This window comes from Salmo trutta, chromosome 28, assembly GCF_901001165.1.
Source record: "Salmo trutta chromosome 28, fSalTru1.1, whole genome shotgun sequence".
NCBI lineage: Eukaryota > Metazoa > Chordata > Actinopteri > Salmoniformes > Salmonidae > Salmo > Salmo trutta.
Window position 1 is genome coordinate 19,982,965 of NC_042984.1, and position 25,234 is coordinate 20,008,198.

The following is a 25,234-nucleotide window of genomic DNA, read 5'->3' on the forward strand; positions in this document are numbered from 1 at the left end:
GGGCAGCCCTCCAAACACCTGCAGTCACAGACCTTCACAGCACAGGACCCTCACGAGGAGAGGACATATGGACCTACATTAAGCTATTTACTTATTTTCGGGTGGATGAGGGCAATGGGAATAACACAACATTTGTTGGAATGATCATTTTATAATTCTTGATCGGAAATCTATGTTATATTTTTCATGTTGTTTGGAACTAAATCGAGAGAGACGTTAGAAACTGTGTCTCTCTATGATATACAGAGGTATAATTTATTGGACGTTTAAGCATTAAATACTTTTTCAAACGTATTTTCGTTGTTTTCGTGTGGGACTTTTCATCTAAGGAATGTAAGCGATAACATCTTTTTATATGAGTTACGGGTCTCCGACACCAGCGCGTTAAAAAAGAAAAAAAGAAGGTAGGCTACTTTGGCAAGTTTTCTGTAGACACTTTTTTTTAACATCACAAGTATTTGTTTGTTTTTTTAGTCAGTGTGTTGAGGGACCAAAGTAATTACCAAGAACGAGGGGTAGCCTACATATGGAGAGAACGTCTACTCGCTGTCTTTTGATGTGAGTTCACAGGTAACTGCGATGTTATCAGGAGCCAGTGATCGTCATGGTCATGAAATGCATTCCTGCATAATATGCGCAGTCGACTGTTCATATTTTTTCCCCCTCAAACATTTACAAGATTAAAACATTTACAAGAAAAAAAAGTGAGAAAGATTATTGTAAAATTATGTTCACAGGACACAATTTAAACCATAAATCAAACTTTTGGGCAAAGAGAAAATGGACCATGTGAAATATAATGTTAGGTTTATAATGTTAGAATAAGTGCTTTATAAACCACAGCTTAATAATTATGGCTGGGCACATATTTCAGCACTCAGGGGAAAATATCTAATTTATTTATAGTCTATGAAGTTCTATTCATGAAGTTTTATGAAGTGCTTTAAATAACTTAATTTAATTTACTCCCTTTTGTACTTTTTTTTATTCTAGCAGATGTAGAAATAGTCTGTGACCTACTTAATACATTTGGTTAGAAAAAATAACAGCATTTCAGGGCTCAATTGAAAAGTCCACCTTTTGGGAGAGAATTTAATGGACATTATGGACACAGTTTTTAGTATTCATAATTTATACAAGATGGTCTTCAGCAAAATACTACATAATGAATGCTGACATAAAAGTAAAACAGTTACCTGCCAACACCCCTAAACTGTCAGAAATGGTTTTCAGATGTCCAACTGTTTCTTTTGCCAGCTATGTATTTTGAAATATGCATGAGGGGTGAAATTCAGTACTGGTAATGTACAGTATGGCTGTCTAAGTGTCTCCCATGCACTCACTCAGACACTTACAGGCATTCACACATCGATAAAGAGCTCTCTCTTTCTCCTTTCTTCTCTCTCTCTCTTTCTCTCTCTCTCTCTCTGACACACACACACACACACACACACACACACACACACACACACACACACACACACACACACACACACACACACACACACACACACACACACACACACACACACACACACACACACACACACACACACACACTAATGATGTGACGTTCTCTTTCAGATCTTTTTCTGCCATAGATATGGCCAAGACAGCAACTCGGACCCCCCTACTCCTACTGTTGAGTGTATGTGTTTACATCTCAGGCCTCCAACAGTCTGCTCCAAGGGTACGGCTGTCCTTCAAAGGTGAGCTACCTGACCAGAACACGCTCACAGACACACAGACACTGCTCAGCTGTCAGCTGGGATGGCTTCCAGGCCAGGTTGGTTCAGTTATTTCTTATTTGGCCTGTGGATTTCAGAAAGTCTTGTGGGTTATTGATTATTAAAGATTAGAAACATTTCCTTCATAATCTAAGAATTGGTTATTCGATCTGCTAGACTAGCAGGTGGTCACTGCTTGGTAAATAGAAGTTTAGGCATTGTGTTCGAAAGTTATTTCTGTAAGTGTAACCTGGATGAAGGCTTCCATCAAAATAATGCTGAAAGATTACAGTGATTACCACATGCTGTCGTCACGCCTCGGTTGACACACACACACACGCACACACACACACGCACACACACACGCTCGCAAAACGCACACACGCACACACACACACACACGCACACACACACACGCACACACGCACACACACACGCGCACACACACACGCACACACGCACACGCACACACACACACACACACATACACACACACACACCTACCTTCTTGCACCACAAGGGGTGACTCACCTGAAACAACTGTAAATAAGAATTATCTGCATGATTCAGGTGTATAAAATTTCTGTTAAGGTATACCACAACATCATGATGGACGTGTTGGGAGCAAGTTGAGTCCTTTACAATCACAATTACATGTCTGGCCTGAGAGCTTGGACTTATTATGCCATGAGAAAAATGAGAATTTGAGTAGTTTCTTTAGAATAAAATGATTTAATGTTGACGTATGTGGCTCTAATATAGGGATGAGAAGATCATGTACATTGTGAATGTATTGCTGTAAAGCATAAAGGGTCCAACTTTAATACCAAGTACAACTTATAAAAGGCTTTATATGGCATACATAAAGGCTTCATAAGCACTACATAATTGCTTCACAAATCATCTATAAATGCATGTCATAATCTATAAATGGTCTATAAACATACATAATGTGTAATGTTACATTTGACAATTCACCCTGAGGTGTGAATGGTTATGTGATCCTTTATACACCATTTAGAGTATGACATACGCTTATAGATGATCTGTGAAGAATTTATGTAGTGCTTATGAAACGTTTATGTATGCTGTATAAATCCTTTATAAGTGGGACCCTATAAAGATGTTAAAGAAGTCTGTGGTCTTTCAATTGATCCTGCTGATGAAAACTACAGCACTGAGAGTATAAGCTGTTTGCTGAATGAGATTAGTGTTAAGGGTCAGGTCAACAAAACATTATGTTTGTTTTCAGGCTATGAAATTAGCTCCCTTAGTTCAAGTATGTATTAGTTTACTTGGTTGCAATGTGGTAGGGAATGTCACAAAAGTTGAGCCCACACACCAATGTTTGCATAATGTTTGCTAAAAGTAAGGGTAAGCCTGTAACTGGTGGTAATATAACCAAATGGAATTATATTCAATTGCTTTGATACTGTATTGATTTGGATTGCTGTGGATGATATTAGATGTATTGTCTGCTTGCTGCAACTGTCCCACAATGACTGCAACCAATCTCTGTAAACACTGTAAAGAGCTCACTGATATTGGTAGTCATTCAAATCCACCACTAGAACCCAATCATCTTCTCCTCATTTCCAAGAATAGGCAGAACAGTGGGACGTGATCCCCTGCTCTGTGTTTTCTGCCATTCCAAAGATTTATTGTTCATTGTTTGCGACAGGGACTCTCTTTGTTCCATAAGGCGTTTTTTTTGTCGTGGGGGGGGGGGGGGGGGGGGGGGGGCATCTGACTGATTTCTAGACAGACTGGGACTGGGACTGGGACTGGGACTGGGACTGGGTGACTGGGACTGGGTGACTGGGACAGAAGGACAGAAGGACAGGACCACTGGAGACATGCCAGATCAAGATTGTTAATTATACTGAACAAAAATATAAACGCAACGTGTAAAGTGTTGGTCCCATGTTTCATGAGCTGAGAACAAAGGTCCCAGAAATGTTCCATATGCATGAAAAGCTTATTTCTCTCAAATTCTTTGCACAAATTTGTTTACATCCCTGTTAGTGAGCATTTCTCCTTTGCCAAGATAATCCATCCACCTGACAGGTGTGGCATATCAAGAAGCTGATAAAACAGTATGATCATTAAACAGGTACACCTTGTGCTGGGGACAATAAAAGGTCACTCTAAAATGTGCAGTTTTGTCACACAACACAATACCACAGATGTCTCAAGTTTTGAGGGAGCATGCTGACTGCAGGACTGTCCACCAGAGCTGTTGCCGAAGAATTTAATGTTAATTTCTCTACCATAAGCCACCTCCAACGTCGTTTTAGAGAACTTGGGAGTATGTTCAACCAGCCTCACAACCTCAGACCACTTGCAACCACACCAATCCAGGACCTCCACATCGGGCTTATTCACCTGCGGGATGGTCTGAGACCAGCCACCTGGGCAGCTGATGAAACTGAGGAGTATTTCTGTCTGTAATAAAGCTCTTTTATGGGGAAGAACCCCTTTCTGATTAGCTGGGCTTGGCTCCCAAGTGGATGGGACTATGCTCTTCATGTTTCCTGGTTGATGGGAACTGTGTCAGAGGAAGGGACTAAATAAAGGTTATTCCAGTGACCTAGAGTATGGATATGGATTTTAGGTTGTCTTCAGCATTATGGAGACAATGATTTAAAGCCTCACTTTTCCTTACTTACACTGAGTGTACCAAACATTAAGAACACCTTTCTAATATTGAGTTGAACCCCTCCTTTTGCCCTCAGAACAGCCTCAATTTGTCAGGGCATGAACTCTACAAGGTGTTGAAAGCATTCCACAGGGATGCTGGCCCATGTTGACGACAAAGCTTCCCACAGTTGTATCAAGTTGACTGGATGTCCTTTGGTTGGTGGACCATTCTTGATACACACGGGAAACTGTTGAGCCTGAAAAACCCAGCAGCGTTGCAGTTCTTGACACACTCAAACTGGTGCGCCTGGCACCAACTACCATACCCTGTTCAAAGGCATTTAAATATTTTGTCTTGCTTATTCATTCTCTGAATGGTACACATACACAGTCCATGTCTCAGTTGTCTCAAGGCTTAAAAATCTTCCTTTAACCTGTCTCCTCCTCTTCATCTACACTGATTGAAGTGGATTTAACAGGTGGCATCAATAAGGGATCATATCTTTCACCTGGATTCACTTGGTCAGTCTATGTCATGGAAAAAGCAGGGGTTCTTAATGTTTTGTATACTCACTGTACATTACACTAAAATGGTGTGATCTGGACATTTTTCTTATGTTTTTCATGTCTGGAACTGGTTCAGCTGAATCAAATGCGGTATGATGACACATTATGTGTTGTTTATCAGATAGTGCCAACTGACGTTGTTTATGACGGAGAGGATGAGAGCAGCCATGTAGGGGTGTGGCGTTTCTAGTTTTAGCCTAGGCTGTCAGTCCACTTTTCCCCAGTGGATGAAGTGGACGGAGGTTTGCCAGGGATGCTTGTTATCCTGTGCAGATCCGATTGCGCAGCAGCTTATTTTAGCGGCACATTGACTGCATCCTGTTAACAGTATTCAGACAAACAGTCACCTCAAAGGAAGACGGCAGAGCAGTTTGATGTAAACACAGATGTCCTTACTCCGGCCAGGCTAAAACAGTATATGTGTACTTCATGCTGATGTTTGTTCACAAACCAAATGCCATGAGACATTTATCATTTGTTCTCCATGGGGATATCTGTGTTTTGTACGCTACTTAGTAATTACATCATAGCACTTAAATGTTTGAAAGCTATTCTACATAGGTCCGTTTTATTTCACCTTTATTTATCCAGATACCTCCTGTTAAAGTCAAGATACTTATTTTACAAGGGAGACCTGGCCAAGCGGGCAGCTCCAGTAAAAGCGAGGACCTGATGAGGACCTGATACGGGGAGAGGTGACGTCTCTAGTGTCTGAATGAATATTTGTAAAACTCACTCAGAGAGCGCGACACTGAAGAGACCTGATTTAAAGCATTTACTTAGAGTTCATCTGACTGCGTCCTCAGAGACCTGCAATAACAACCACAAAGTGGCACGGTACATTCAGTCAATGCCACAAACTCAATCAGAAGCTTGGAACACATAAAATATTTCATTCTTAAAAGCTTCTGGAATACGTCCTGAGATAAGTTAAATTTAGTCATTCACACATTTTCTCTTACTTTGAGGATGGTGTTAGTCTATGTTCAGTAAGTGCTGCTGAGAGTGAAAAATGACGCACTTGTAGTCATTATCAGGGAAATGTCTTGTGACAGATTCAAAGAAATAAGCAGAAAGAAGTTATGGCTCCCCCTGCTGGATATTACAATTGTACCATTCTCGTGCTACAGAACTTATTTTACATATGATTTACAATAAGTTTGTGTCTCTGTGTACGTGTGTCTATGCATGTGTGCGTCTATGCGTGTGTGCGTCTATGCGTGTGTGTGCGCGGGTGGGTTTCTCTCCTCTCCAGAGTTGTTGGACACCAGAGCAGCGCGGCCCTTCTCCTTCTCCTTCAACACCAGTGATTACCGCATCCTGCTGATGGACCAGGACCAGGGCCGTCTCTACCTGGGCAGCCGGGAGTACCTGGTGGCCCTGGACATGCACAACGTCAACAAGGAGCCACTCATTGTAAGAAGAACACACATAAACACACACATAAACACAACTCTCCTTTATGAAAGTTTAATGTGGTGGTAAAATGTGGTAGTTTAATGTGGTAGTTTAATGTGGTGGTAAAATGTGGTTGTTTAATGTGGTAGTTTAATGTGGTGGTAACATGTGGTAGTTTAATGTAGTAGTTTAAAGTGGTAGTAAAATGTGGTAGTTTAATGTGGTAGTTTAATGTGGTAGTAAAATGTGGTAGTTTAATGTGGTAGTAAAATGTGGTAGTTTAATGTGGTAGTAAAATGTGGTAGTTTAATGTGAAAGTTTAATGTGGTAGTAAAATGTGGTAGTTTAATGTGGTAATTTAATGTGGTAGTAAAGAGACCTCAAGTAAAATGCTATTTTACTGTGTGTGGTATCCTTTTTAGCTTTGTGGTCTTTCCCTGACAGATCCATTGGCCAGCCTCTGACAAGAGAAAAGGGGAGTGTCGGATGACAGGAAAAGGAGGACAGGTGAGAATAACTTGTTTTTGTGAAAGACCCCTGGCCTCTCTCCTTACAGGATGAACTAATAATGTCCCACTTTCAGGGGTCTATTTCACAGTTTTGAAAGAGATAGCCTTGTTTTTTTTCATTCAACAACAATTGATAACATTCCTATATCTGTGTACACACACCAGGGTGAGTGTGCAAATTTTGTGCGTATGATAGAGCCATGGAACCGCACCCACCTGTACACCTGTGGGACTGGAGCCTACCAACCCATCTGCACCTTCATCAACAGAGGCTGGAAGGCAGAGGTGAAAGGTTTAATATGCCCAAAATCATTCTAAAAGACATTCAACTGCAGCATATCTGTGTATATTTAGGCCCAGCAGCCCGGATTACTAAACACTCTACTACTCAGAACTAGGCCACAGATCTGAGCTCTATTTCTCTATATACTTTTGTCATTTCATTACATTTGATCCTTATCTGGCTTTTCTGGTCCCTCTCTTTCCAGGATTATGTGTTCAGACTGGTACCTGGATTTCTAGAATCAGGGAAGGGCAAATGTTCCTACGATCCTTTCCAGGAGAACATTGCTGCTCTTATCAGTACGTTTCACCCCACTTATGAATACACTTAGTAGACTTCCCAAAACTGAAAAGAACAGGTCCTCTCACTTTCACTTTTTCCTAACCTCTCCTCTCCACCTCTCTCCCCACCTCTCGCTCCTTCTCCTCTGCAGATGGGAATCTGTATGCAGGTGTCCATGTAGACTTCATGGGGACAGACCCAGCCCTCTTCAGGACCATGGGGGGCAGAACAGCAGTCAGAACAGAGCAGTATGACTCCAGGTGGCTCAATGGTGAGTTACAACACCTGAAAAAGAGCACCACCTTGTAAGGATGGACTCCGAAAGAGGTGTTGTTTCATGGTCCTTCTAGCCGGATACGGATGTAAGAATAAATGGCAAACTGCTGCTAATGAATTCTGAAAACAACTGCAAGTTTCTCTTTCTTTCATCACTCACACCTCTCTCTCTCTCTCTCTCTCTCTCTCTCTCTCTCTCTCTCTCTCTCTCTCTCTCTCTCTCAGAGCCTGTGTTTATTCAGATTCAACAGATACCTGACAGTGCAGAGAGGAATGATGACAAACTCTACTTCTTCTTCCGGGAGAAGAGTTTGGATGCAGGGGGAGGGTCCAGCCCCAGTGTCCTGGCCAGAGTGGGACGAGTGTGTCTGGTGAGAGTTCAAATGTTCATACTCTCCTCCAGACATAAACATATTCTGAATGGCAGTCATAGTGGATCATTTATGGCTAAATGCTTAGAGGTAAAAATGTGTATTATACCGTGATACACTTTCCTTAACTCTTTACCTTACCTTTATGTTACTCCTTTCCTTCTCTTCCCTCATCCCAGGATGACGAAGGGGGTCAGAAGTCCCTGGTCAACAGATGGACCAGCTTCCTGAAAGCCCGCCTCATCTGCTCTGTGATCGGAGAGGATGGGGTGGAGACCTCATTCGATGAACTGAGTGAGACAGACCTTAATGAAAGATTTACTAGATCATTAGTTATTATTAGTCTATGCGTCTGAGTCTCTCATCTGCAGGAAGGTAATTTTCTGTCTTCCAGGGGATGTTTTCATCCAGCCCACGCAAGATGAACGGAACCCTGTGATCTATGCCCTGTTCACTACTGCTGGGTATTATATCCTTCTAACATCACCCTGTATACTTCCTCTTTCTCCAGTCCCCTTCTCTCTATACCCTTCCTGCTGTCACTGCTTCATGGTTTTGTACTTTCATATAGCAGCTGTAGGTTTACCTCCTCTTTCCTCCACTTCCCTGGTTGATGCTTACTGGATTCCTCATTCTCTCTTTTTCCCTTCTTTCTCTCCCAGCTCTGTGTTCAAGGGTTCAGCAGTCTGCGTGTACTCCATGGCTGACATCCGCAACGTCTTCAATGGACCCTTCTCCCACAAACATGGTCATAACTACCAGTGGACAGTTTACACGGGCAAGATTCCCTACCCTCGCCCTGGCACAGTAGGTTTAGACCTGTTACTCATTGCAAGCAAGCAATCCATACATTACACACAAATTCAAGTGATTCTCACCTCTGTCGATTCATACAATGTATTGCTTACTCTCTCTCTCTCTCTCTCTCTCTCTCTCTCGCTCTCTCTCTCTCTCTTCCAGTACACTGCTCCGTCCTCCCCCTCTACTCTGTACACCTCCAGCCCTGGCTGACCTCCTTCTGTCAACCCCTTATCTCTCTCTCTCTCTCCCTCCCACTCCCTCCCTCCCACCCTCTCTCTCTCTCTCTCTCTCTCTCTCTCGCTCTCTCTCGCTCTCTCTCTTTCTGTTACTCAAAAATATACAATCCCTCTCTTCCTCCCCCTAGTGTCCAGGAGGAACATTTACTCCAGGTATTCGTACCTCTAAGGACTTCTCAGATGAGGCAGTAAACTTTATGCGAGCCCATCCCCTCATGTACCACCCTGTGTACCCTATCCACCGTCGCCCCCTGGTGGTGAGGACTGGTGTGGACTACCGCTTCACTGCCCTGGTGGTGGACCAGGTGGACGCCGTAGACGCCCGATACGAGGTGCTCTTCCTGGGCACAGGTGAGAGGCTCTCCATCCCAGGGCAATTGGCTGACTGAAGGACTTCATTGCTTGTTTGAATTTCACATTTTGTATTTTGTCCAAATTCTTGTTCCAGATCGTGGCACTGTCCAAAAGGTCATAGTTTTACCTAAGGACCCGAGCACCATGGAGGAGCTCACCCTGGAGGAAGTGGAGGTTTTCAGGGTATGCCTATAATGATTATCCAAATATTGTTTAAGTTATAGCAAAAGTCTCCAACCACTGTCCTCGAACATTCATTCAATGGTTGTTCTCTGTAGATCCTGATGTGAGACATTACATTTAATTACAGACACGTGCTGCTGTCAAAACAATGAAGATATCATCTAAAAGGGTAATCTGAACTCTTGATTTCCTTTTATTTGTTCATGTTTTTAGGGGGTAGATCAGCTTTAATATTGCAGATAGATTGTGGCTTCTATCAACGTAAATGTCTGCATCATTTCCAATCCCCCAAACTCTCTCTTTGTTAATCAACAGGAAATACTAGAGAGATATTGTTGATACTGACCTCTTGTTTTCATTGTCACTATAGCAACAGCTGTATGTGTCATCAGAGGCGGGGCTAACCCAGGTGTCTCTCCACCGCTGTGGGGTGTACGGGAGGGCCTGCTCCGACTGCTGTCTGGCACGGGACCCTTACTGCGCCTGGGATGGGGAGAGATGCACCGCTTTCACCCCCGCCACCAAGAGGTCAGGACCACAACACACACCATCACAACACACACCACAACAAGTCATCTAGCAACTAACAGTGGAAAGGGTGTCATGATAAGTCTTCTTCACTGTGTCTGTACTTGTGAAATGTTTTCGATGAACCCTGCTCTCTCTCTCTGTTACCCAGGAGGAGCCGAAGGCAGGATGTGAAACATGGGGATCCACTGCGACAGTGCAGGGGCTTCAATGCCAAAGGTTAGTCAAGACACTTTAATCTTCAGAATTCAGAGTGACACACATTAAAATCATTTAATAATTAAAAAAATGTGCAAGGAACTGGCATTTAAAATAATCTCCCTCCCCTCTTCCCAACATCCTCCCCTCTTTCAGTGGAAAAGCGTCTGAGAGAGACAGTCCAATTTGGTGTGGAGGGGAGCAGTACATTTCTGGAGTGTCAGTCTCGCTCTCCTCAGGCCACAGTCAAGTGGCTCTATCAAAGGGGAGGAAGAAGGAAAGTGGTAAGGAAGAAAATACAGGCTTCTATTTCTGCTCTTTGAAAAGCAACCAGTATTATTGAAATACCAAATTCAGATCACATTTACACTGAGTATAGCAAACATTAGGAACACCTTCCTAATATTGAGGTGCATGCGTGAAAAACCCAGCAGCGTTGCAGTTCTTGACACAAACCGGTGTGCCTGGCACCTACTACCATACCCCATTTGAAGGGACTTAAATATTTTGTCTTTCCCATTCACCCTCTGAATGGCACACATACACAATCCACGTCTCAATTGTCTCAATGCTTAAAAATCCTTCTTTAACCTGTCTCCTACCCTTCATCTACACTGTGATTTAACAGATTTAATTGACATCAATAAGGGATCATAGCTTTTCTCTGGATTCCCCTGGACAGTCTGTCATGGAAAGAGCAGGTGTTCTTAATGTTTTGTGCACTCAATGTATATTGTAAGCTATTTTTTTGAGAGGGAAATTATATTATTTTATACTAATATAATTGCTCACAGAGAGAGATTTTTTTTCTCTCAAAAAGATAGGGGTTTTTCAAAATGTTATGAGACTGGAGGGATCAAAGAGGGATCTTAGATATGAGACCATTCCTCCATACAGAATCATTCTAGATCCTTGATATCCGTTGTCTGCTCCTATGGACTGTGTGTATCAAGAATGGTCCACCACCCAAAGGACATCCTGCCAACTTGACACAACTGTGGGCAGTGGTGAAAAAAGTACCCAATTGTCATACTTCAGTAAAAGTAAAGATACCTTCATAGAAAAATGACTCAATTCAAATCGAATGTTGCCCAGTAAAATACTACTTGAGCAAAAGTCTAAAAGTATTTGGTTTTAAGTATCAAAAGTAAATGTAATTGCTAAAATATGCTTAAGTATCAAAAGTAAAAGTATAAATCATTTAAAATTCCCTATATTAAGCAAACCAGACTGCACCATTTTATTGTTTTTTATTTCATTTACAGAGAGCCAGGGGCACACTCCAACACTCAGACATCCTTTACAAACGACGCATGTGTTTAGTGAGTCCGCCAGATCAGAGGCAGTAAGAATGACATGGGATGTTCTCTTGATAAGTGTGTGAATTGGACCATTTTCCTGTCCTGCTAAGCATTCAAAATGTAACGAGTAAAAGTTGTAAAAAATATAAATAGTAAAGTACTGTACAGATACCCCAAAAAAACTACTTAAGTAGTACTTTCAAGTATTTTTACTTAAGTACTTTACACAACTGACTATGGGAAGCATTGGAGTCAACATGGACCAGCATCCCTGTGGAACGCTTTCGACACCTTGTAGAGATCATGCCCCGATTAATTGAGGTTGTTCTGAAGGCAAAAGGGAGGTGCAACTCAATATTAGGAAGGTGTTCCTAATGTTTTGTACACTCAGTGTATATCAACAAGTAATGGAAAATGTCTTTAAAGCAATAGTCAATCACTTTTGAAATACAAATGAGGCACAATTGGACCTTGTTCTCCCCCTCACTACCATAACACTCTCTCTCCCCCCTCACTACCATAACACTCTCTCTCCCCCTCACTACCATAACACTCTCTCTCCCCCTCACTACCATAACACTCTCTCTCCCACTCACTACCATAACACTCTCTCTCCCCCCTCACTACCATAACACTCTCTCTCCCCTCACTACCATAACACTCTCTCTCCCCCCTCACTACCATAACACTCTCTCTCCCCCTCACTACCATAACACTCTCTCTCCCCCCTCACTACCATAACACTCTCTCTCCCCCTCACTACCATAACACTCTCTCTCCCCCCTCTACCAACCTCTCCCCCTCACTACCATAACACTCTCTCTCCCCCTCACTACCATAACACTCTCTCTCCCCCTCACTACCATAACACTCTCTCTCCCCCTCACTACCATAACACTCTCTCTCCCCCTCACTACCATAACACTCTCTCTCCCCCTCACTACCATAACACTCTCTCTCCCCCTCACTACCATAACACTCTCTCTCCCCCCTCACTACCATAACACTCTCTCTCCCCCCTCACTACCATAACACTCTCTCTCCCCCTCACTACCATAACACTCTCTCTCTCTCCCCTCACTACCATAACACTCTCTCTCCCCCTCACTACCATAACACTCTCTCTCCCCCCTCACTACCATAACACTCTCTCTCCCCCCTCACTACCATAACACTCTCTCTCCCCCTCACTACCATAACACTCTCTCTCCCCCTCACTACCATAACACTCTCTCTCCCCCTCACTACCATAACACTCTCTCTCCCCCCTCACTACCATAACACTCTCTCTCCCCCTCACTACCATAACACTCTCTCTCCCCCTCACTACCATAACACTCTCTCTCCCCCTCACTACCATAACACTCTCTCTCCCCCCTCACTACCATAACACTCTCTCTCCCCCCTCACTACCATAACACTCTCTCTCCCCCCTCACTACCATAACACTTTCTCTCCCCCTCACTACTATAACACTCTCTCTCCCCCCTCACTACCATAACACTCTCTCTCCCCCCTCACTACCATAACACTCTCTCTCCCCCTCACTACCATAACACTCTCTCTCCCCCTCACTACCATAACACTCTCTCTCCCCCTCACTACCATAACACTCTCTCTCCCCCTCACTACCATAACACTCTCTCTCCCCCTCACTACCATAACACTCTCTCTCCCCCTCACTACCATAACACTCTCTCTCCCCCTCACTACCATAACACTCTCTCTCCCCCTCACTACCATAACACTCTCTCTCCCCCTCACTACCATAACACTCTCTCTCCCCCTCACTACCATAACACTCTCTCTCCCCCTCACTACCATAACACTCTCTCTCCCCCTCACTACCATAACACTCTCTCTCCCCCTCACTACCATAACACTCTCTCTCCCCCCTCACTACCATAACACTCTCTCTCCCCCTCACTACCATAACACTCTCTCTCCCCCTCACTACCATAACACTCTCTCTCCCCCCTCACTACCATAACACTCTCTCTCCCCCTCACTACCATAACACTCTCTCTCCCCCCTACCCCTCAGCTCAACCGGGACAGAGAGTATCTGAAGACACCCCAGGGAATCCTTCTGAAGTCTCTCAGCCAATCAGACGCCGGTCTGTACCATTGCCTGGCCACGGAGAACAACTTCAAACACACGGTGGCCCGTGTGGCGCTGCGCATCCTGGACCGAGACATCGTGGTGGCCCTCACCTCCCCTGACGATGACCCCATGACCTCCAACAGCCCTCCCAACGGGCGGGGGGGACAACATGGCGCCCAACAGCTGAAGCACCCCCCAACCCTCCCTCTCACAGACACCCCATCCCAACCAGAAATCAAGTTGATCCACCAGTACTGTCAGTCTTACTGGGAGCAGCTAGGGCTCAAGCAGCAGAAGCCCAAACGCACCTCCAGGAGACACACAGAGAGCCAGGAGACCCAAGGTGGATAGAGGACTGGACTTTTCCAACACTAGCCAGCCAGGAGACAAACAGAGAGCCAGGAGACACACGGCAGATAGAGGACTGGACCTCTCCAACACTAGCCAGCCAGGAGACTCCATATGATAGACTAGAGATCCATGTTTGACACCAAACATGAGCTTCATCTCCCTTTGTATGGTGGTAGTGACACCCTCACACAACCCAGTATCTCAGTATAGAAATGTAATATATTGATATGTGTATATATCATATGATAATAATAGATCCATGGTTTATTCATGTATAATAATTATGATATCAAAGAAAAAACGTTTGTCTTTGCATTCTTTATTCAGTTTGGAAATGTGTACATTTCATTGTTCAACGTTGAGAGATAATAATTGTATGGTGTGATGTATGTATTTGTCTACTAAAACCATATGTGATGTTGTAATTGTGGTGACTCTTGTGCTCTCTAACGCCTTTGTGACCTATGTTTGTTTATATTTGCACAAAACAGACATGTAGAAGATTAAGACGGGAAATCATATGTGTGCATAATATTAGTTGTAATACTACATTCCAGTAATAGCAAATATTTGAATGGAAACAGGTAGAAAGAAGACTGTGTGTAGAAGACCTCGCCATCTTTTATGATGATATTGAGCAACATACTGTAATGTAATGTACGTACTCAGCATGAGTCCTACACTGGAAACGTTCAAACGACAGATATAAAGATATGTTATCCCATCTAACCTTCTCTGTCTTACGTTCTATTGATTTATTTAACCTTTGGGCCTTTCACACAATCCTTATCTGTAGCATTCTTCAGGTGTGCATTTTCCATGTGTAAGGGCTAGATTCAATCCATAGCGCTGAAGATCCGCACTACGGCGCAATTGAAATTTAAAGGCATCGTTCCGGCATTCACGGTAAGATAAAAATCTGTGGTAGAATATGGATCTTCAGCGCTGCAGACTGAATCTCGGCCTAAATCTAACTGGATCAACCTGACTTTGAAGTCCGTGGTTACAGAGTGGAAAATAATACAGTACGGAATGCACTTATCAGTCGTCCCATTCATCATCATCTTCATCATCATACCCTCCTTCATCTTCACCTTCATCTGAAACAGAAGACAGGAATGAATATCTGTTATGCAGAGATTTATTTTAAGATTGAAGAGGACAAGCCACAATGTATTTGTTTTAATTTACACATTTGTAGAATGAATGAATGAAAGATTAGGATGAGAAGGTGCTCACCAGAGGAGTGAATGACTTTACTCCTCTTCTGCATGACCATCATCAGAGCTCCTACGATACCCTCTGAGTCTTCCTGGGCAGGCGGAGGTGGCTCAGGACTGTCTGTGACCTGGGACACACAAAGGTCAAAGGTCAATGATTATGTAAACTGAAATATGTAGACTTCAATCTCACTGACAAAGATCATTTTGTATTTGAACAAGTTGGGTTTACGTTTTTGAGCTTCCTTCCCAGGCGGATCTGGTCCAGCAGAGCTCCTCTTCCACCTCCACCTCCACCTCCACCTCCACCTCCTCCTGAAGATGCAGGAGCAGGTGGTGGGGGACCTTTACAGAGGGGAGGAGGAGGAGGAAAGTCTCCAGAGCTCTGGGCTGGGGGAGGCGGGGGAGGAGGAGGTGGAGGAGGCGCTGGGCCTCCTCGACTGGGGGCGGATGGAGCAAGAGGAGGAGGTGCAGGCATGGAGCGCTGGTGACCAGGGGGAGGGGGAGGTGGAAGAGAACTATGGGACACAGAGGGTGGAGGGGGTGGGAATCCACCTCGGCCGCCTAACGGGGGTGGAGGTGGCAGGGCTCCACGTGAAGGAGGGAGCTGGGAGGGGGGCGGGCCACGCCCTGGTTGTCCTGGGACAGGGGGCAGGGGGCCAGAACGACCTCCCCGTGGAGGAGGAGGGGCAGGAGGGGAGGCACAGCTCCCTGGTACTGGGGGGAGAGGACCCTGCCTACCAGGCGGAGGGTGAGGAGGCCCAGGACCTATATGCAATGGGATGAAATAGTTTGATTTACATTTAGTAATAAAATTGTATAACAAAGTACACCAGAACAGTAGCCTACAGTGAAGTACAGTTCAATACATCCACTGAAGTGATGATGAACTTTAGACCAGTAGACAGACACTCAGAATGACACTCACCAGTGTTCATGGCCTTTTTGACGGCCTCCATGCCGCCTGAGTTCTCAATGACTTGTTGGATGAGTTGGGAGGTCTCCTCATCCTTCAACTCAGCCTCACTGATCCCAGCACAGGACAGCAGCTTCTTCAGGTCAGGGTCCAGGTTGTTGGGGTCCCAGCCCACATGACTCACGTGTCTGAGGAGGGGAGGAGAGAGAGGAAGAGGAAAATACACCTGAATGAGTGGCACGCTTGGATACAATCCTGGATTTGTAAATTAAACAAATTGAGGACAAACAATTTTATGACAAGGTGCCATGTAGTTACATGTGTTGTGATAGATTATGAAGACTTTATTTAACTGCCTGCTTATATGTGTGGGCTTAGTATCCACTCACTTGAACCCACTGGGTGCTCCTATGTCTGCTTTGGAGAGTTTACTGCTCTTCTTCTTGTCCTTTTTCTTGTCCTTCTTTCCCTTACTGACAAAGGCAGGGGCAGGCACAGGTGTGACGGAGCGGTAGCGTGAAGCCTGGATGTCTGGGTTCTGGATGTCCATGGTGGCCATGGAGGGAGAAGTGGGACTGCCAGGACCTGCTTTACAATGGAAGCATACATGTATAAGTCACAGAATATGTCTCTCGTGGATAAAGATATCTTGTCAGAGATGTGTAATATATATGTTTACAGTTTAGATATTGGGTCAGTTAGTTATTGTGCCTGAGGTATATATACACTACCGTTCAAAAGTTTGGGGTCACTTAGAAATGTCCTTGTTTTGAAAGAAAAGCACATTTTTGTCCATTAAAATAACATCAAATTGATCAGAAATACAGTGTAGACATTGTTAATGTTGTGAATGACTATTGTAGCTGGAAACGGCAGACTTTTTATGGAATATCTACATAGGCGTACAGAGGCCCATTATCAGCAACCATCACTCCTGTGTTTCAATGGCACGTTGTGTTAGCTAATCCAAGTTTATCATTTTAAAAGGCAAATTGATTACTAGAAAACACTTTTGCAATTATGTTAACACAGCTGAAAGTTGTTGTGCTGATTAACGAAGCAATAAAACTGGCCTTCTTTAGACTAGTTGAGTATTTGGAGCATCAGCATTTGTGGGTTCGATTACAGGTTCAAAATGGCCAGAAACAAAGACCTTTATTCTGAAACTCATCAGTATATTCTTGAGAAATGAAGGCTATTCCATGCGAGAAATTGGCAAGAAACTGAAGATCTCGTACAACGCCGTGTTCTACTCCCTTCACAGAACAGCGCAAACTGTCTCTAACCAGAAGAGAAAGAGGAGTGGGAGGCCCCGGTGCACAACTGAGCAAGAGGACAAGTACATTAGAGTGTCTAGTTTGAGAAACAGACACCTCACAAGTCCTCAACTGGCAGCTTCATTAAATAGTACCCGCAGCTACACAACAGTCATTTACAACATTAACAATGTCTACACTGTATTTCTGATCAATTTTATGTTATTTTAATGGACAAAAAATGTGCTTTTCTTAAAAAAAAAAAAAACATTTCTAAGTGACCCCAAACTTTTGAACGGTATATATTTAGTAATTTTTCTATTTAACCTTTATTTAAGTCAGTTAAGATCAAATTATTATTCACAATGACGGCCTACACCAGCCAAACCCTAACCAGTATAAGGCAATTGTGCACCGCACTATGGGACTCCCCATCACAGCCAGTTGTGATACAGGCTGGGAACGAACCACGGTCTGTAGTGATGCCTCTAGCACGGCGATACAGTGTGTTAGACCGCTGCGCCACTTGGGAGCCCAGGTATAACACATACAATGGAATGAGGGATACTCACCTTTACCAGGAAGTGGAGGTAGTCCCGCTCTGTCTGTAAGTAAAACACACAGAATTAGATCGGGGAGAATACGAGGGTTATTTTGGGATTACTTCAGATAAGGGCCTCAGTGTAAATCAGTCTTACCACTGGAAGGCAGGGGGCGATGTTTCTTCTCTGACACTGTGAGAGAGAAGGAAGGAGGAACAAGAGGATGCCAGTTGAGATCATATCTACTCATCTTCACCACAACCTTTTCTTTGAAATGCCAAAGCTACCCTCCATGGAACCGCACATTACAATATCTGTTATGTTTTCCAGTGTCAGATATACACTGCTCAAAAAAATAAAGGGAACACTTAAACAACACAATGTAACTCCAAGTCAATCACACTTCTGTGAAATCAAACTGTCCACTTAGGAAGTAACACTGATTGACAATAAATTTCACATGCTGTTGTGCAAATGGAATAGACAACAGGTGGAAATTATAGGCAATTAGCAAGACACCCCCAATAAAGGAGTGGTTCTGCAGGTGGTGACCACAGACCACTTCTCAGACCATACTTTGTTTCCCTCATCAATCTGCACACAATACCCCATAATGACAAAGTGAAAACAGGTTTTTTGAAATTATTTACATAAGTATTCAGACCCTTTGCTATGAGACTCAGAATTGAGCTCAGGTGCATCCTGTTTCCATTGATCATCCTTGAGATATTTCAACAACTTGATTGGAGTCCACCTATGGTAAATTCAACTGATTGGACATAATTTGGAAAGGCACACAGTTGAAAGTGCATGTCAGAGCAGAAACCAAGCCATGAGGTCGAATGAATTGTCTATAGAGCTCTGAGACAGGACTGTGTCGAGGCACAGATTTGGGGAAGGGTAGCAAAAAATGTCTACAGCATTGAAGGTCCCCAAGAACACAGTGGCGTCCATCATTCTTAAATGGAAGAAGTTTGGAACCATCAAGACGCTTCCTAGAGCTGGCCGCCCGGCCAAACTGAGCAATCGGGGGAGAAGGGCCTTGGTCAGTGAGGTGAACAAGAACCTGATGGTCACTCCAGAGCTCCTCTGTAGAGATGGGAGAACCTTCCAGAAGGACAACCATCTCTGAAGCACTCCACCAATCAGGCCTTTATGATAGAGTGGCTAGACGGAAGGCACGTGACAGCCCGCTTGGAGTTTGCCAAAAGGCACCTGAAGGACTCTTAGACCATGAGAAACAAGATTCTCTAGTCTGATGAAACCAAGATTGAACTCTTTGGCCTGAATGCCAAGCGTCACGTCTGGAGGAAACCAGGCACCGCTCATCACTTGGCCAATGCCATCCCTACGGTGAAGCATGGTTTTGGCAGCATCATGCTGTAGGAATGTTTTTCAGCGGCAGGGACTGGGAGACTAGTCAGGATCAAGGGAATAATAAACGGAACAAAGTACAGAGAGATCCTTGATTAATACCTGCTCCAGAGCGCTCAGGATCTCAGACTAGGGCGAAGGTTCACCTTCCAAAAGGACAACGCTAATCACACAGCCAAGACAATGCAGGAGTGGCTTCGGGACAAGTCTCTGAATGTCCTTGTGTAGCCCAGCCAGAGCATAAAAATGGAGAGACCTGAAAATAGCTGTGCAGCGACACTCCTCATCTAACCTGACAGAGCTTGAGAGGATCTGCAGAGAAGAATGGGAGAAACTCCCCAAATACAGGTGTGCCAAGCTTGTCGCGTCATACCCAATAAGACCCAAGACTGTAATCGCTGCCAAAGGTGCTTCAAAAAAGTACTGAGTGAAGGGTCTGAATACTTATGTAAATGTATATTTCATTATTTTCTAAAAACCTGTTTTTAGAAAACATGGAGGACATAGTAGCCTAATATACAGTCTGATGTCATGTCAATCCTATACCAAAAAACTCAACACAATTTTCTGTTTTCCATTCTATAACAAATGACCCTGACCTTGACGGTTTCTCTGGTTGATCTTCTCATCAACTGCACTAAGGAAGATTTCAGCCTCCTGTTCATCTGCAAAGTTCAGCCCCACTTGGCAGTCCTGCATTGGATTGGAGAGAAACATTTGGATAGGCTCATGAAAAGACAAAAGTAAAATCACTCATCTTAGGATTTACAGTCAAGCCATCATCATGAGTATCCAGGGCATATTAATGTAGGGGAAGATTAAGTTTGCTTACATCTGCAGCGAAGGTATGGAAGAATGGCCGGGCACAGTGGTAGACCATTTGGTTATAGAGCTCCTGCTCCCAGATCAGCTGTCCTTTCTGGGAAAAGCCAACTGTTAATATAACTGAAAGGCCAACACTTCTTCAACTCATATCTTGATGGGAAACTTCTCAACAGCGGATCAACAAATGGTCCTTTTCTAGGCTGGGTTACTGTATACGCATTTTGTGACATCTGTTGATGTAAAAATGGCTTTATAACTACATTTGATTGATTGATTAATATTTTCCATCATTGTGACTGACAGTGTATGTTCCTGTTACCTTGACATCGAAGAGGCGTATGAAGTAGGAACGACGATGGTTGTCCTTGACGAAGCAGGCCACCCCAGTTTGCTGCAGGCTCCAGCAGGTGGGACTGTGGGGCAGGGCCATGTACAGCTGTGCTACGGTAGTGGCCAGGGACTACACACACACACACACACACACACACACACACACACACACACACACACACACACACACACACACACACACACACACACACACACACACACACACACACACGCGCACACGCAGGACATTTAATTATACTGAACATAAATATAAACGCAACATGCAACAATTTCAGAGATTTTACTGAGTTACAGTTCATATAAGGAAATCAGTCAATTGAAATAAATTCATTAGGCCCTAATCTATGGATGTCACATGACTAGGAATACAGGTATGCATCTGTTGGTGACAGATACCGTGGATCAGAAAACCAGTCAGTATCTGAAGTGACCACAATTTGCCTCATGCAGAGCGATACATCTCCTTCGCATAGAGTTGATCAGGCTGTTGATTGTGGCCTGTGGAATGTTGTCCCACTCCTCTTCAATGGCTGTGCGAAGTTGCTGGATATTGGCAGAACTGCAACATGCTGTCATACCCGTTGATCCAGAGCATCCCAAACATGCTCAATGGAGGACATGTCTGGTGAGTATGCAGGCCTGGAAGAACTGGGACATTTTCAGCTTCCAGGAATTGTTTACAGATCCTTGCGACGTGGGGCTGTGCATTATCATGCTGAAACATGAGGTGATGGCGGCGGATGAATGGCATGACAATAGGCCTCAGATCTCGTCACGGTATCTCTGTGCATTCAAATTGCCATTGATAAAACGCAATTGTGTTTGTTGTCCGTAGCTTATGCCTGCCCATACCGTAACCCCACCGCCACCATGGGGCACTCTGTTCACAACGCTGACATCAGCAAACCACGTACCCTCACAACGCCATACACGCGGTTGGATGTACTGCCAAATTCTCGAAAACATTAAATTCTCTGGCAACAGCTCTGGTGGACGTTCCTGCAGTCAGCATGCCAATTGCACGCTCACATCTGTGGCATTGTGTTGTGTGACAAAACTACATATTTTAGAGTGGCCTTTTATTGTCCCTAGCAGAAGGTGCACCTGTGTAATAATCATGCTGTTTAATCAGCTTCTTGATATGCCACCAACGGATGTATTATGGATCAGGTGGATGGATTATCTTGGCAAAGTAGAAATGCTCACCAACGGATGCAAACAAAAATGCAGAGAACATTTGAAAGAAATAATATTTTTGTGCATATAGAACATTTCTGGGAACTTTTATTTCAGTTCATGAAACATGGGACCAACACTTGACAGGTGGCTTTTATATTTTTGTTCAGTATAATTTATATGTATGTTGGCTCTAGATAGGTGTACATCAGAAAAGTGCAAACTCTATTCAAGTGAATTCAAAAACATACTTGTTCTACTTACTGTAGATAGTGTGTGTGTGTGCTCTGGTTATGTACGAACATTTAGGACAATCGGAAGTCTTTGCATTTATCCGGAATCGACTGTACCAGTCCAACGAAAAGTGTCTGACATCTGTCAGACCTAAGTTACCTGTGATTAGTGCTTTAAGCAGCTGGTACTCACTGGTTTGGAAAGTTCTTGGGTAGTTTTCATAGCAAAGACCTGCCCCCAATAATGACATCACATTCTCTGTGGTAGGAATAATATTTTGTTAGACTTGTCAGCTACCACAGCAGGCTTAGGCCTACCTCAGAAACCAGGAAGTTGGTATGTCAAAAGAAAGCAGACTGCACATACACTGAGCAATACAAAACATTAACAACACCTTTCTAATGCCCTCAGAACATTCTAAATGTGTCAGGGAATGGACTCTACAAGGTGTCAAAAGCATTCCACAGGGATGCTGGCCCATGTTGACTCCAATGCTTCCCACAGTTGTGTCAAGTTGGCTGGATGTCCTTATGTTGGTGGACCATTCTTGATACACACAGGGAACTGTTGAGAGTGAAAAACCCGGCAGCGTTGCAGTTCTTTACACAAACCGGTGTGCCTGACACCAACTACCATACCTCGTTCAAAGGCACTTAAAACTTTTGTCTTGCCCATTCACCCTCTGAATGGCACACATACACAATCCATGTCTCAATTGTCTCAAGGCTTAAAAGTCATTCTTTAACCTGTTTCCTCCCCTTTACCTACACTGATTGAAATTAATTTAACAAGTGACATCAATAAGGGATCATAGCTTTCACCTGGTCAGTCTGTCATGGAGCAGGTGTTCTCAGTGGTGGAAAAGTACCCCATTTTCATACTTGAGTAAAAGTAAAATACCGAAAATGACAAGTAAAACTGAAAGTCACCGAGTGAAATACTACTTGAGTAAAAGTCTAAAAGTATTTGGTTTTAAATGTACTTAAGTATCATAAGTAAAAGTATAAATCATTTAAAATGTCTTATTTTAAGCAAACAGGATGACACGATTTTCTTGTTTTTTACATTGACAGATAGCCAGGGGCACAGTTCAACACTCAGACACAATTTACAAACAAAGCATTCGTGTTTAGTGAGACTGCCGGATCAGAGACAGTAGGGATGACCAGGGATGTTCTCTTGATAAGTGTGTGAATTAGACAATTTTCCTGTCCAGCTAAGCATTCCAAATGTACTTTTGGGTGTCAGGGAAAACTTAAGGAGTAAAAAGTACATTATTTTATTTTGGAACGTAGTGGAGTAAAAGTAAAAGTTGTCAAAAATATAAATAGTAAAGTAAAATACAGATACCCATAAAAGCTACTTAAGTGGTACTTAAAAGTATTTTTGCTTTGGGGCTCTCGAGTGGCGCAGCGGTCTAAGGCACTGCATCTCAGTGATAGAGGTGTCACTACAGACACCCTGGCTTGAATCCAGGCTGTATCACACCTGGTCATGATTGGGAGTCCCTTAGGGTGGTGCACAATGGCCCAACGTCGTCCGGGTTTGGCCGGTGTAGGCCGTCATACTAAATAAGAATTTGTTCTTAACTGACTTGCCTAGTTAAATAAAGGTAAAAATAAAACGCTTTACACCACTGGGTGTTCTTAATGTTTTGTACACTCAGTGTACAAACTGCTGCCTCTAATTCTGTTACCAGAGGAAGTGGTTACACCACAATTTCCTGTCATTCACTCATGCCCGTTTAAAAGTCATTGTGTAGAGACTCTTGGTGTACATGCAAAATGTTTAATTGTTTGAATTTCTAACAATAGGTATTACTTTTAAAGTTGCCAAATATCTAGATTACATCAAAGTAAATTGCCATGCACTAAATAAAACACATCAGAGCCACAGTTGAAGGGGTTAACATACATTTGCCCAATCACATCTTACTGTGTACACGGACCTTGTTAATAAAAGGCTATATTTAAAACACAGAATATGCCAGAATATCCTTTATTTAGTTGGTTGCTATTTAACACTTAGACATGTGCTACTACCTCACCAACCTGCCTAAAATACACCTACATACCAAACAGCCACACACCATCCAACCAGGTCTCCTACATACCAAACGGCCACACACCATCCAACCAGGTCTCCTACATACCAAACAGCCACACACCATCCAACCAGGTCTCCTACATACCAAACAGCCACACACCATCCAACCAGGTCTCCTACATACCAAACAGCCACACACCATCCAACCAGGTCTCCTACATACCAAACAGCCACACACCATCCAACCAGGTCTCCTACATACCAAACGGCCACACACCATCCAACCAGGTCTCCTACATACCAAACAGCCACACACCATCCAACCAGGTCTCCTACATACCAAACAGCCACACACCATCCAACCAGGTCTCCTACATACCAAACAGCCACACACCATCCAACCAGGTCTCCTACATACCAAACAGCCACACACCATCCAACCAGGTCTCCTACATACCAAACAGCCACACACCATCCAACCAGGTCTCCTACATACCAAACGGCCACACACCATCCAACCAGGTCTCCTACATACCAAACGGCCACACACCATCCAACCAGGTCTCCTACATACCAAACAGCCACACACCATCCAACCAGGTCTCCTACATTCCAAACAGCCACACACCATCCAACCAGGTCTCCTAGTATACATACCAACCATCCCCTCTCCTCCCTCATCCCCAGGAAAGACTTACAGCACACCTCCTCCCCAGCAGGTCTTCCAGCCTCTCATTCTCCTGTGGGCTCAGCAGAGAGCTGGGACTGTACTCCTGAACTCCTTTAGACTTAGATCCCCGACTCATAGTCCCCTCTCAGAATATCTACTTAGTATCAAAACTGAGCTGAGCATTGACGTACGTGCCTGTCTGTCCTCTTCCTCAAACAGGCACTGACTGTTAGAATAACAAGTTGAAATGGTGCAGATGGTTTCTCTTCTGCCTTCTGCAATGTGTTACATGCACACCAAGATTCAGAGCAGGAAATGGACAACCACAATTTTTTTCCCCTTTCTTTCGCTCATAATGCTGATCATGGTTGAGTAGTGTTATTTATATTTCATGGTCTGACTATGGAGTCTTAAGTTTTAGTCATTGTTTCATTGCTAAAAATGGCAAACTCTTCTCAGGTACTCAATTTACGCTAGTCAGAATATTCAGTGGGACATTTGTTAGAAAAGAGAACT

General features: G+C 43.7%; 2 protein-coding genes across 4 annotated transcripts; one reads left to right on the top strand and one right to left on the bottom strand.

The window, feature by feature from the left end:
- Positions 1–14,834, top strand: sema3ga (sema domain, immunoglobulin domain (Ig), short basic domain, secreted, (semaphorin) 3Ga). Of its 2 annotated transcripts, none has more exons than XM_029719096.1 (18): positions 1–570; positions 1,585–1,709; positions 6,190–6,350; positions 6,777–6,839; positions 7,007–7,126; positions 7,330–7,423; positions 7,558–7,677; positions 7,908–8,053; positions 8,233–8,347; positions 8,448–8,517; positions 8,716–8,860; positions 9,219–9,441; positions 9,539–9,627; positions 9,755–9,796; positions 9,998–10,155; positions 10,307–10,374; positions 10,510–10,637; positions 13,698–14,834. In XM_029719096.1, exons 2-18 carry the CDS (start codon positions 1,604–1,606, stop codon positions 14,106–14,108), a joined length of 2,259 nt encoding a protein of 752 aa, XP_029574956.1. In that variant the 5' UTR covers positions 1–570; positions 1,585–1,603; the 3' UTR covers positions 14,109–14,834. The 2 variants fall into 2 exon arrangements, with proteins under 2 accessions (XP_029574956.1, XP_029574955.1); XM_029719095.1 differs by having other exon boundaries at positions 1–558.
- Positions 14,412–24,985, bottom strand: LOC115165753 (wiskott-Aldrich syndrome protein). 2 transcript variants are annotated; one of them, XM_029719098.1, is made up of 11 exons: positions 24,747–24,985; positions 20,561–20,701; positions 20,249–20,335; positions 20,016–20,109; positions 18,199–18,234; positions 18,073–18,105; positions 16,634–16,829; positions 16,257–16,432; positions 15,561–16,096; positions 15,348–15,456; positions 14,412–15,208 (listed from the first exon to the last, which is right to left on the bottom strand). In XM_029719098.1, exons 1-11 carry the CDS (start codon positions 24,852–24,854, stop codon positions 15,150–15,152), a joined length of 1,575 nt encoding a protein of 524 aa, XP_029574958.1. In that variant the 5' UTR covers positions 24,855–24,985; the 3' UTR covers positions 14,412–15,149. The 2 variants fall into 2 exon arrangements, with proteins under 2 accessions (XP_029574958.1, XP_029574957.1); XM_029719097.1 differs by having other exon boundaries at positions 16,634–16,832.
- Between the last annotated feature and the right edge of the window lie 249 nt (positions 24,986–25,234).